The sequence below is a fragment of the Coregonus clupeaformis genome, chromosome 30 (genome assembly GCF_020615455.1).
Source record: "Coregonus clupeaformis isolate EN_2021a chromosome 30, ASM2061545v1, whole genome shotgun sequence".
Taxonomy (NCBI): Eukaryota; Metazoa; Chordata; class Actinopteri; order Salmoniformes; family Salmonidae; genus Coregonus; species Coregonus clupeaformis.
In genome coordinates, this window is record NC_059221.1 from 33,557,175 (window position 1) to 33,570,244 (window position 13,070).

Here is a 13,070-nt window from a genome sequence, read left to right on the forward strand (position 1 = left end):
GGTGCAGAGCCCCTTTGAGTACCCTCAGTACAACCTAGCTGCACCCTGGAAGTACTCTCTCCTCTTGAGTACCCTCAGTACTACCTAGCTGCACCCTGGAAGTACTCTCTCCTCTTGAGTAACCTCAGTACTATCTAGCTGCACCCTGGAAGTACTCTCTCCTCTTGAGTAACCTCAGTACTATCTAGCTGCACCCTGGAAGTACTCTCTCCTCTTGAGTAACCTCAGTACTATCTAGCTGCACCCTGGAAGTACTCTCTCCTCTTGAGTACCCTCAGTACTACCTAGCTGCACCCTGGAAGTACTATTGAGTACCCTCAGTACTACCTAGCTGCACCCTGGAAGTACTCTCTCATCGCTGCCTACATGCTCTTTCTCATCATCACAGCCTTCCGCATCAACTTCCTTACGCTCTACGTCACGGTGCAGCACAAGAAGCTACGGACCCCCCTGAACTACATTCTGTTGAACTTGGCTGTCGCTGAACTCTCCATGGTGGTGGGTGGCTTCACTGTGATCCTTGGCACGGCCCTACAGGGCTACTTCTTCCTGAGCATCACCGGATGCAACATTGAAGGATTCTTCGCCATTATGGGAGGTAAGACATGGGGATGGTGGAGCCCTAGGGTGTAGGTAGAAGTTGGGAGGTAAGACATGGGGATGGTGGAGCCCTAGGGTGTAGGTAGAAGTTGGGAGGTAAGACATGGTGATGGTGGAGCCCTAGGGTGTAGGTAGAAGTTGGGAGGTAAGACATGGTGATGGTGGAGCCCTAGGGTGTAGGTAGAAGTTGGGAGGTAAGACATGGGGATGGTGGAGCCCTAGGGTGTAGGTAGAAGTTGGGAGGTAAGACATGGTGATGGTGGAGCCCTAGGGTGTAGGTAGAAGTTGGGAGGTAAGACATGGTGATGGTGGAGCCCTAGGGTGTAGGTAGAAGTTGGGAGGTAAGACATGGGGATGGTGGAGCCCTAGGGTGTAGGTAGAAGTTGGGAGGTAAGACATGGGGATGGTGGAGCCCTAGGGTGTAGGTAGAAGTTGGGAGGTAAGACATGGGGATGGTGGAGCCCTAGGGTGTAGGTAGAAGTTGGGAGGTAAGACATGGGGATGGTGGAGCCCTAGGGTGTAGGTAGAAGTTGGGAGGTAAGACATGGGGATGGTGGAGCCCTAGGGTGTAGGTAGAAGTTGGGAGGTAAGACATGGGGATGGTGGAGCCCTAGGGTGTAGGTAGAAGTTGGGAGGTAAGACATGGGGATGGTGGAGCCCTAGGGTGTAGGTAGAAGTTGGGAGGTAAGACATGGTGATGGTGGAGCCCTAGGGTGTAGGTAGAAGTTGGGAGGTAAGACATGGTGGACCTTTGGGTGGGGTGTAGGTAGAAGTTGCTGTGAGCCACAGGGTAAGAAATTGTTCTTTTCCATAATGGTTATGGTTAGGATTAGGCTAGGGGAATCTGATCGTAGATCTGTGGTTAAGAGTAACGTTTCACAAAAATTAAGCTGATCTACCCCCCCCCCCCCCAAAAAAAAGCCTGGCTGGCTTTCTCCAGGTGCAACCTCAATGAGTTCAAGGACTTTAAAGTACAGTGACACAGATTTTTTCCCCCCAATATCAAGACCACCCATGTATTTAGAATAATTTGAATAGCACCCGCACCCTCAGCGTACCTTTATTGTAAAGAAGACAATGAAGACTTGAATAAAGCCCAGGACCTTATGAGATATGATATGTGCATTTTTGCACCACATTTACACCTGTTTTCTGTGACTGGGGGGGATCGGGAGATGTCTTTAATAACAGCAGATGTATAGACCTTATAGAATAAATGAAGCTTTGCGTTGATGTTATCACGTCAACTGTTCCCATAGCTACAGGTGCAAGCTGCTGGTTGAGATCATATAAATGCATGAAAAAGTATATTTGCCAATATCACTGTGTCACTTACTGTACCCTGTGTACTTTAGAAATACAGTAGCATATGTTATTTTTTAAGTCTTCTGCCTGTGTCCAATATATTCAGAATAGTTTGTCTGAATAGTTTCTGCACATGCGCATCAATACTGTGTATGTGTTTCTGATTTGCTGTGTGTCTCTAAGGGGAAATCGCCCTTTGGTCTCTGGTGGTATTGGCCATTGAGCGTTATATCGTGGTGTGAAAAACCAATGACCAACATCTGCTTCAGTGAGAGGCACGCCATTGTGGGTGTGGCCTTCACCTGGATCATGGCTCTCACCTGCGCTGTGCCTCCATTGTGTGGCTGGTCCAGGTAGGTCACCCTCCAAATACTAGTCTTACTTTAAGAAATGGGCTGATGGCTGGTAGATCTCAGGGGCAATACTTCAGTATAATACATATAAGATTTTAAAACAAAAATATGAGGTGTGTACGGTTGCGTGTGTGTGTGTGTATAGGTACATCCCAGAGGATATGCAGTGTTCCTGTGGAATTGACTACTATACCCCAAAGCCTGAGCTCGGCAACACCTTGTTCGTCATCTACATGTTCACCCTCCACTTCTCCATCCCTCTGGTCATCGGCTTCTGCTACGGCCGTCTGCTCTGTACCGTCCGCACGGTACGACCACACACACTGTCACTGAAGACACACACTGTCACTGAAGACCAGTATACACAGGACTACTACATCTCCAGTTAGGGCTCATGTCAAAACACTTGTGTGTGTTTCCATCCATTCAGATGGCAGCCCTGCAACAGGAGTCAGAGACCACTCAGAGGGCAGAGAAGGAAGTGACCCGTATGGTGATCGCCATGGTCATCACGTTCCTGATATGCTGGACCTGTCATAATGACCATCCCAGCCTTCTTTGTCAAGAGTGCTGCCCTCTACAACCCAGTCATCTATATTCTACTCAACAGACGGGTAACCCAGGCAGAGTGTGTGTGTGACGGTATTTAGCTTTGCGTGTAAGTGATATTGTGTGTGTCTGTCTCTCCTCCCTTCTCCAGTTCAGGAACTGCATGTTGACCACGGTGTGTTGCAGGAAGAACCCCTTCGGTGAAGAGGAGACCTCCACCGCCTCCTCCAAAACACAGGCCTCTTCTATCTCCGCCAGCCAGGTCGACTCTGCCTGACCTTCGACCCGTAGAAGTAGCAGTTTCGTTGTTTTTATTTAGGCGATGAGGGTGTAACTGCGTTGTATCTGTCAAATCAGCAAGCGATTCCCGGCGGCATACTTATTGCGGACATTGCCATTGGATGCGCCAAGTCACATTAGTAATGATCCCATGCAGCCTTCTTACAAGTTTGAACACTGGAATGTGTGTTGTTATGTACACCTCGATTATGTCGAAATTAATCCTTATTATTTTGTTTAATGATTTAATTTGAGTGTTATTATTTCTATATAGCCTACACTTTCTCTTTCTGAACTTCTAATGTGAGTGGGACGGGTGTGGCGTCGTGACAATGACCAGACGAGCAGCCGCTCTGATTTGACAGCTCTAAATCAGTTACATCTCCGACACCGCCAAAACACCAGTTATGCGGGTGTCAGCTATCGCTGGTTACCGCTCAAGCTGATTGAATCTAGGCCTTAGTCATGTAGTGAAACCCTCTAAAACCACCTTTTAAATTGGTTTAGATTGTGCCTTCCATTATTGTTGAGGAAAGCTCTCCCTGGTTTCTGTGTCTTTACCATGATGAGGCTGAGCTGGTTAGCTCTTAACCCTTGGCTCGTGTGTGTGTCTGTGTCTGTGTGTGAAGCTCTGGAGACATGACTATTGTTAATACTGTAAAGGTTAAGATGATACATGTGACTTGGAAATAAAGTTGTTAAATATCCTGTAATAGAAATGACCTGTTTCTTTCATATAGGAGCATTTCCAGTACTAGTGTTTCTGAAAAAGTCCAGACGGCCATTGGGTTGTTGGGTGGAATGCACAACCAGTCAAGATAGTACTAACAAAACACTCCATTGCTGCCCAGTGGTTTACAAAAGTCACTTTGCTGAAACGTTCTAAGTTTGCATAGGACTTACTAGGTATTGATGAAAACAGAAATTTGAATATTGGTACGAAAGAAAAATGTCATGACATTTTATATCGTATTATAGTTCTGTAATAGCATTTATTTTCAAACTCTGACAATAGTCATTTTGGCATCACAAGTACAGTCACGTCAGACAGTTGTCCCTCTTTTATTAACTGAAGGTCATAGTTTTACTATAAAGGTCCCTCTTGGTCATAATCTACCTTCATTCGCAGTCACAACACAGATCAACCTGCCTTCACATAAAGACATCACATGTAATTCTTCCCATTGAACTACACGACATCTGATCCAACAGAGTTCAGTGTCTTTGCGAGCAGGTCTGTGGCACATGAAACATTACCTAAATAAATCCTCTCAATAATACTCTCTACTCCTCCAGAACCCATCACCAACCTGCAAAGCACATTGAGACGTGTAGTTCAAAGCACCGTTGGAGTTCTTTGCCATTTCCACCAATCAAACCTGAGAACCGTGCAGGTTGTAAGAAGATGGGAAGAGTTTCTCATTCACATATCGTTGAACAGGCCACTCAGAAAACAGAACAGATCTATAAATATTGCTATGGACATTTATAATACAGTACAGTGCATCATTGGCTCATCCCCCAACAGAAGGGGGGGTCAGTGCATAAGATGGCCGCCAGGGCTCCAGGTCCCAGAGGCTGTGACATCATCCAGAATAAGGCCCATCTCCCAGTGCCTCCCTCTCTAACTCCACTATGCTTCAGGTAAAAGCAGTGTGAACCCAGAGTGAGATCCAAGCCAGGTGTGAACAGGCAAGATACCAGATTAGGTTGATATCCAAGTGTGAGTGGAAGAGTCAACACAGACACCCTTACCCAGACAAAGAGAGAATCCAGAGATTCTGCATTTGATATAAAGGACGTGGGTTTCAATTCAGTATCTCAAGCAATCGCTCAGTCCAAGGTACGTTTCTTAGGTTAATCCATGGTACAGTGCTCTCAATCAGGTTTCTGAGGCAGTCTTGGGTTGAGGTGTTAAAGTAAAGCTCAAGCTGCCATCTCTTCAGTCTTAAAGCAAAATATTTCTCAAAGCAAATAGTTCCTTTCTGTCTTTGGGCTCTATAAACTCTATAGACAGAAGGGATATTTGGAGGGTAGACAGACAGGGGGTTTCCTAGATCCTGTACCCAAGGTAGGGCGGAGGCAGCCTGGGGGTATGGGGTGGAGGCTGGGTGGAGAGAGACTCAGGCCTCACTGCTGCACTCATAGATGTTGTCCTCCACCAGAGCAATGACCTGCTCAAACTTGTGGTGCAGTTGAGTACGCTTCGCTGTGGGGTTGGACTCCAGAGCACTCACCACCTGAGAGAGAGAGAGAGAGAGAGTTTAGGCAATAACCAAGCCAGCAACCTTAAAAAAACGTATCTACCAACAGTTAGAGAATGAGAGCTGGAGAGAGAGATAGAGAAAGAGAGAAAGACTACTTTCAGTAGCCCTCAAGCGTTCTACAGCATAGCACAGAAACTCAACCACCTGCCAGGACAGAGAAAGAGAGTACTTCAGCAGTTCTTCAGCCTTCACGCATGCCTCTCCCCCCACAAAAGCCTTTCCTGTTCACAAACTATTTACAAAACCAACATCTGCGCTGCCTTTCATGCCTGATAGTTGTCATGCGTTCAGTGGGTGTTACTGGCAGCGTGTGCCCTGCGAGACGGCTGAGTGAGAGAATGTGTAATCAGGGGTGATTCATAGAGAGTACCAGGGAAACCTCTGAACCCCTAGTGTCTGCTGGTCCAGTAAGATGGCAGTGAACAGCTAAACACTGTTATGATGAGGGCCCTCCATTAACACACACAATCAGTGTCTCAACAACTCCACGGAACAGTGTGTATGTATGGGGGCTGTCATTTAACCGATAGGGGTGGTTGATGATGAGGTAAAGGTTGTGGTGGATGCCTCTCTCTCTCTCTCTCTCTCTCTCTCTCTCTCTCTCTCTCTCTCTCTCTCTCTCTCTCTCTCTCTCTCTCTCTCTCTCTCCTCTCCTCTCTCTCTCTTCTTCTCTCTCTCTCTCTCTCTCTCTCTCTCTCTCTCTCTCTCTCTCTCTCTCTCTCTCTCTCTCTCTCTCTCTCTCTTCCTTCTCTCTCTCTCTCTCTCTCTCTCTCTCTCTCTCTCTCTCTCTCTCTCTCTCTCTCTCTCTCTCTCTCTCTCTCTCTCTCTCTCTCTCTCTCTCTCTCTCTCTCTCAAACAAGTGTCAGACAGCTCATCCGTGGGCGCGATAGGGGATCTTACCTGGGTCCTGTATTTCTTGGCGTATTTGTAGATCTCCGTCAAGGCCAGGTTGGTGTTGAACTCATTTCTGTATTTCTGTGAAACGGAAAACAGTGTGAGCGTTTCGTTACAATATAAATCTGTCAAACTTCATGAAAAAGCAATAGACAGATATATAGATTCAGTGGTGTAGCATGGTTAAATGCAGAGACAGTCCACCACCAAGGCTAACACATTACATCTATCAATCAATTAATTCATCATTTTATTGATCTGCCACCCCTCTCTCACCCATGACTCCTCGGCCAAGTGGGCGTTCATCTCCTGCTCACTCAAGGGCGCCATCTCATGGATCTGTTTGTAGTAGCACTGTACCCTCTTCTTGTACTCTGGGATCTCCTTGGCATACAGCAGCTTGTTGGTGGGAGAGTCCTGAAACCAGAGAAGAAGTCCTCTTTAGTCAAAGTAACCTCCATTGAACTGGTTCCTTTAGTGCTCAACCAAACCACATTTACCACTCTCCTGACCACACCTGTGTATGGTCAGTGAATAGTTTATAAGCACTACCTGTGTATGGCTGTCAGATTGTTTTCAGTATGACTGTGCGAAGTCCAGTCCAAGGGGCCAGGGTTCCAGTCTAGAAGCACGCTTTCGACTGCACCTACAGACTTGCTTCGGTACTGCAGTTTAACTGACGTCCGGCCCAGAAAGACAATTTATTCCCATAGAGGGCCTCATAGAGAAGTGAGATTTCAAAATTCCTAATAAGACCATTTAGTCATCACGTTTGAGTACAAAACATCCAGCCGAAGCTATTAGAATTATATATTCATCCAATGTCTGTCATGTTTTGGGATTTCGTCGCTGCTCGTGCTGCTCCCTGTGCACACTGAGTGCTAGTGCATTTGTCAGTTGGGCAGAGTAAACCGGATGCAACCCGGATATAGACGGTCTATGAATCTGTGTATGCGAACGTGAGTAGAATACATTGAAAACAACGGTCGACCATCTTAGACGCTGTCTAGTTCTTTTATAGCTCAGTGGTCCAGTCTAGCACCAGTGTATGGTGAGGGTGGTCGATGGTCATTGAGTTGTTAACATGACTGTGGGCAGCATGTTCTGTGGTAATAGTGTGGTTGGTCTATGGAAGCTTCTCTAATGTCAAACATGTAAAGTGTGGTGTACCGCATGGCAGCTCTCTAGGCCCTCTACTCTTTTCTATTTTTATCAATGACCTGCCACTGGCATTAAACAAAGCATGTGTGTCCATGTATGCTGATGATTCAACCATATATGCATCAGCAACCACAGCTAATGAAGTCACTGAAACCTTTAAAAAAAGAGTTGCAGTCTGTTTTAATAAACTGGTCCTGAACATCTCTAAAACTAAGAGCATTGTATTTGGTACAAAACATTCCCTAAGTTATACACCTCAGCTGAATCTGGTAATGAATGGTGTGGCTGTTGAAAAAGTTGAGGAGACTAAATTACTTGGTGTTACCTTAGATTGTAAACAGTCATGGTCAAAAATATAGATTCAATGGTTGTAAAGATGGGAAGAGGTCTGCCCGTAATAAAGACATACTCTGCCTTTTTGACACCGCACTCCAAAAAGCAAGTCCTGCAGGGGTCTTTTCACAGTCCACAAATACAAGAAAGCATACAGTATTATATAGAGGCAATATTGCATGGAAAAAACTATAAAGCAACACCTCACGGCACAACGCCTCTCCCCTATTTGACCTAGATAGTTTGTGTGTATCTATTGATATGTTGGCTACGTGTGCCTTTTTATAATTGATGTAGTTCAAGCCTTGAGCTATTCTTGTCTATTAATGTTCTGTATTATGTCATGTTTCATGTTTTGTGTGGACCCCAGGAAGAGTAGCTGCTGCTTTTGCAACAGCTAATGGGGATCCTAATAAAATACCTAAAAATCTACAGTTGGTGTATGGTCCATGGTCACAGCGAGTGGTTGGTGTTATCAGCGTGTGGTAGGTCAGCACCTCCCTGTGCTGAGACAATGAAAGAGGGCCCAGTGTTTCCTCTCCTCACAATAGGAAAGTTAAACAACCAGGCCAGACATAACAAACCATATCCACAGAAAACCAGGCCAGACAATTTTGTAAATTTATTTTACCCTTATTTTACCAAGTAAGTTGACTGAGAACACATTCTATTTTACAGCAAAGACCTGGGGAATACTTACAAGGGAGAGGAGGCAATGAATGAGCCAATTGGAAGACATAACAAACCATGTCCTCAGCCACAGAGAACCAGGCCAGACATAACAAACCATGTCCTCAGCCACAGAGAACCAGGCCAGACATAACAAACCATGTCCACAGCCATAGAGAACCAGGCCAGACATAACAATCCATATCCACAGCCACAGAGAACCAGGCCAGACATAACAATCCATCATTTTACTTACATCTGCTACTGACAGCATTTACAATGGTACTGAAAGCATTATTCAATCACTAAGAAAGGTTCACTTGTAAGGTATTAGGTTGAGCATTCAGACATCTATGCATTTGCGAGTGTGTGTGTGTGTGTGTGTGTGGTATCGCGCCTAGGAACCCACTGTCCCTCCTCCTGATAGGGATCCCTCTCTTCCTGTCCGCAAGGTCATTTCCTGTGGTTCCTCCATCTGCCTGGCGACCCCCCTGTGACCCCTAACCCCCCCCGCCCCCGCCACCAGATAAGGTTTCTGTGGAAAAAGCTCAGTTTACGAGCCTTCTCTCAACCATGCAGAGCAACGGCTAATCCAGATCCCTTACTGACCTGTCCTGTCCCCTGACCACCACACACACACACAATGGTTAATCCAGTCCTTTGCTGCCCTGCTCTTCCTATGCTGACCACTCAAGTAGAGAAAAAAGTTGAGCAACACCTTAACACCTGTCTCCACTCAGACAGTCTAATACCTTTCTGTCCTATCTAAAGAACAGAAAACATATATACACAGACAGCACAGCTGAGGACACCAGGTCTTCCCAATAACAGGATGAGCATCTGGATGTTTTACAGTGCCATGGTGTGTGTGTTTCTGTGTATTACATGTTTGAGGTGTGTGCAATAGCTTTCTGGCAATGAACAAGTGGAATAAATCAGAATGCTTTGGTTTCATCTGAAAGAGCAGCATTATTTGAAAGTATCTCTGGAGAGGACGTCAGTCAAAGAGACAGGAAGCAGAGTGTATGCTAGGGGTCACAGCTTCTGAAGGATGAGACTGTTTGTGGGGAGTGAGGACACTGAAACACACACACACACACTTTGAAGAGTGAATTCCTGGTGCCCATGACCTTGGCTGAGCAGACTGGGCTGAAATATCATGAAGAGAGGTAGACAGACTGACTGGAGAGAGGAGGGGAAGGGGGTTGGCAGGGACTGGTGAGGAATGTGGAGATAGGTGATGACAGTGAGGGTCATTTTGGGAAAGAGTGTGTGTGTGTGTGTGTGTGTGTGTGTGTGTGTGTGTGTGTGTGTGTGTGTGTGTGTGTGTGTGTGTGTGTGTGTGTGTGTGTGTGTGTGTGTGTGTGTGTGTGTGCGTGTACGTGTGTGTTTAAGTGTAGGTGTAAATTCTGTATACTGTATGTTTGGTTTGCTGAAACAGCCACTATTCTATCTGGGGTCCACACAAAAACTTGACAAGTAACAAAACATGGATACACTGACAAACAAGAACAGTCACACACATTTTTTATACAACGATATATGAACAATACAACTAAACAATAATGTGTGTGTAGATTGTGTGTGTTAGAGTGTGACAGAGTGTGATAGAGTGTGTTAGAGTGTGTCTGCAAGTGTGTCATTTCACAGTTCCTATTGTGAAATTACACAATAGGTAATTTTGCTGTTTGCTTGAGTAGTTGGAGATGGAAGGGAGTTCCATGCGATCATGGCTCTGTTTAATACTGTGCGTTACCATGAATTAGTTTTGGACTTGGAAAAACGCATGTCAAAAATGTTATAAATTGATTTGCATAAGGTAAATAAATACTTGACCCCTCTGCAAAACATGACTTAGTACTTGGTGGCAAAACCCTTGTTGGCAATCAGAGGTCAGACGTTTCTTGTAGTTGGCCACCAGGTTTGCACACATCTCAGGAGGGATTTTGTACCACTCCTCTTTGCAGATCTTCTCCAAGTCATTAAGGTTTCAAGGCTGACGTTTGGCAACTCAAACCTTCAGCTCCCTCCACAGATTTTCTATGGGATTAAGGTCTGGAGACTGGCTAGGCCACTTCAGGACCTTAATGTGCTTCTTCTTGAGCCACTCCTTTGTTGCCTTGGCCGTGTGTTTTGCGTCATTGTCATGCTGGAATACCCATCCACGACCCATTTTCAATGCCCTGGCTGAGGGAAGGAGGTTGTCACCCAAGATTTGACGGTACATGGCCCCGTCCATCGTCCCTTTGATGCGGTGAAGTTGTCCTGTCCCCTTAGCAGAAAAACATCCCCAAAGCATAATGTTTCCACCTCCATGTTTGATGGTGGGGATGGTGTTCTTGGGGTCATAGGCAGCATTCCTCCTCCTCCAAACATGGCGAGTTGAGTTGATGCCAAAGAGCTAAATTTTGGTCTCATCTGACCACAACACTTTCACCCAGTTCTCCTCTGAATCATTCAGATGTTCATTGGCAAACTTCAGACGGGCCTGTATATGTGCTTTCTTGAGCAGGGGGACCTTGCGGGCGCTGCAGAATTTCAGTCCTTCACAGCGTAGTGTGTTACCAATTGTTTTCTTGGTGACTATGGTCCCAGCTGCCTTGAGATCATTGACAAGATCCTCCCGTGTAGTTCTGGGCTGATTCCTCACCGTTCTCATGATCATTGCAACTCCACGAGGTGAGATCTTGCATGGAGCCCCAGGCCGAGGGAGATTGACAGTTCTTTTGTGTTTCTTCCATTTGCGAATAATCGCACCAACTGTTGTCACCTTCTCACCAAGCTGCTTGGCGATGGTCTTGTAGCCCATTCCAGCCTTGTGTAGGTCTACAATCTTGTCCCTGACATCCTTGGAGAGCTCTTTGGTCTTGGCCATGGTGGAGAGTTTGGAATCTGATTGATTGATTGCTTCTGTGGACAGGTGTCTTTTATACAGGTAACAAACTGAGATTAGGAGCACTCCCTTTAAGAGTGTGCTCCTAATCTCAGCTCGTTACCTGTATAAAAGACACCTGAGAGCCAGAAATCTTTCTGATTGAGAGGGGGTCAAATACTTATTTCCCTCATTAAAATGCAAATAAATTTATAACATTTTTGACATGCGTTTTTCTGGATTTTTTTGTTGTTATTCTGTCTCTCACTGTTCAAATAAACCTACCATTAAAATTATAGACTGATCATTTCTTTGTCAGTGGGCAAACGTACAAAATCAGCAGGGGATCAAATACTTTTTTCCCTCACTGTGTAATGTGTGTGTGTCTCACCTTGCCCAGCTGCAGGTCTGAAACAGAGCAGGCGTCTATGAAGGCCTGGGCGATGACAGACAGACAGGCGTCCATGTGGTCCGTCTTTTCAATGTCAAACACAAACTGAGGGTTCTTCAGGATGTTCACCCAGAAACGCAGAGGTAAACTAAAGAGACGAGACAACATTATGTAAGCTTCAGGAACATCTTGCATTATGGATACTGTACTGCATCATGCTACATTGATGAGTAGATGATTAGATGTATCTAGTTCCCCTAGCTACCAGTTCGTCTTCCAGATGTGCAGGGTGTCGGGGTCGGTGATGCCCCTCTTGTCCGCCTGCTCCTCCAGGAAGTCAAAGAAGTATTTGATGGCCAGTGGCGGACGCTCTGCAGGAATACTGAGGATGGCCTGGAACAGGTCGTCTAGGAACTTCTGCAGCGTTCCCTACGGAACCACAACACAGATGGGATCAGACACGGAACCAGAATTGGAATCAAAATGGATTGTTTGAAATTCCGGGATGATGTCACTGTAAATAGAACTGATGATGGATTGATTGTCTATGATGATGGAATGATGCCTCCGCTTTAGTCTACTACTTGAATTATGACTGTCATGCCAAACTGTTTAGGATCACAATCGTACTCTTTTGGGCATCATGATGATGATCTAATACATAACTTATATTTATGTATTTAAGCCTCAGTTGTGGATCTGTGTGGGTTTCCATCTCTCTAAGTATGCTCACAATTGGACATGATAAGCAGTTGGCTAGCTGAAGCAGTAACAGATGGGCATCCAGGCGAGGCTGGCACTGCTTTCTGTCACTATTCTGGTTGTAGACTGTGGCTCATTCAAGATGGCTACCACACTGTGGGTTGTGTGCTTACCTTGGTGGAGAGGAGGCGGGTTAGGTAGATCTCAGGAAGGACCTTCTTACGATGACTCTGTCTGTGGGACTTCTTATTTTCAAACGGCTCATCATGAGGCAAGACCTGGAGGGGCAGAGGTTAGAGGTCAGGGTACAAAAACATCCAATCAGCATGGTGGGGATTTAACCTAAATCTAAATGGGAATCTACTACGGAGGTGTGACTAACATTTGACAGGGAGATGAAAAGAAAACAAGTGTTCTTGTATGAAAGTTTCAGTTAATACCTCTACCATTTCAAAATGTTTTCACTCACTTCTAAGTACTGAACACAACCCAGGAACTACAGTGGGGATTTATGAGGTCTGACTAACATGATGTCACTTTATGAAATGCTGCAAGTTGGGACATTTTGGAAGTTTCTCTGATTGCAGTAGAGTAAACCAGTATGAGGTGTCTAACATGCTCCTACAGGACAGGGGTGTGGAGGTGGAGAAGAAACTGTTGGTTTCACTCTACTGAGCCTGTCAACAAGCTCCAGG

General features: G+C 45.6%; 1 protein-coding gene across 1 annotated transcript in view; it reads right to left on the minus strand.

The window, feature by feature from the left end:
* Positions 1–4,058: 4,058 nt before the first annotated feature.
* LOC121545387 (plexin-D1) overlaps positions 4,059–13,070 on the minus strand; it is a 117,558-nt gene continuing 108,546 nt past the window's right edge. Inside the window, exons 31-36 of the mRNA XM_041855861.2 lie at positions 12,549–12,653; positions 11,939–12,102; positions 11,674–11,821; positions 6,524–6,664; positions 6,254–6,328; positions 4,059–5,326 (exon numbers count right to left, since the gene is read on the minus strand). Of these exons, the coding sequence (XP_041711795.1) occupies positions 5,210–5,326; positions 6,254–6,328; positions 6,524–6,664; positions 11,674–11,821; positions 11,939–12,102; positions 12,549–12,653 (750 nt within the window). The 3' untranslated portion in view covers positions 4,059–5,209. The remainder of the gene's footprint in view (positions 5,327–6,253; positions 6,329–6,523; positions 6,665–11,673; positions 11,822–11,938; positions 12,103–12,548; positions 12,654–13,070) is intronic.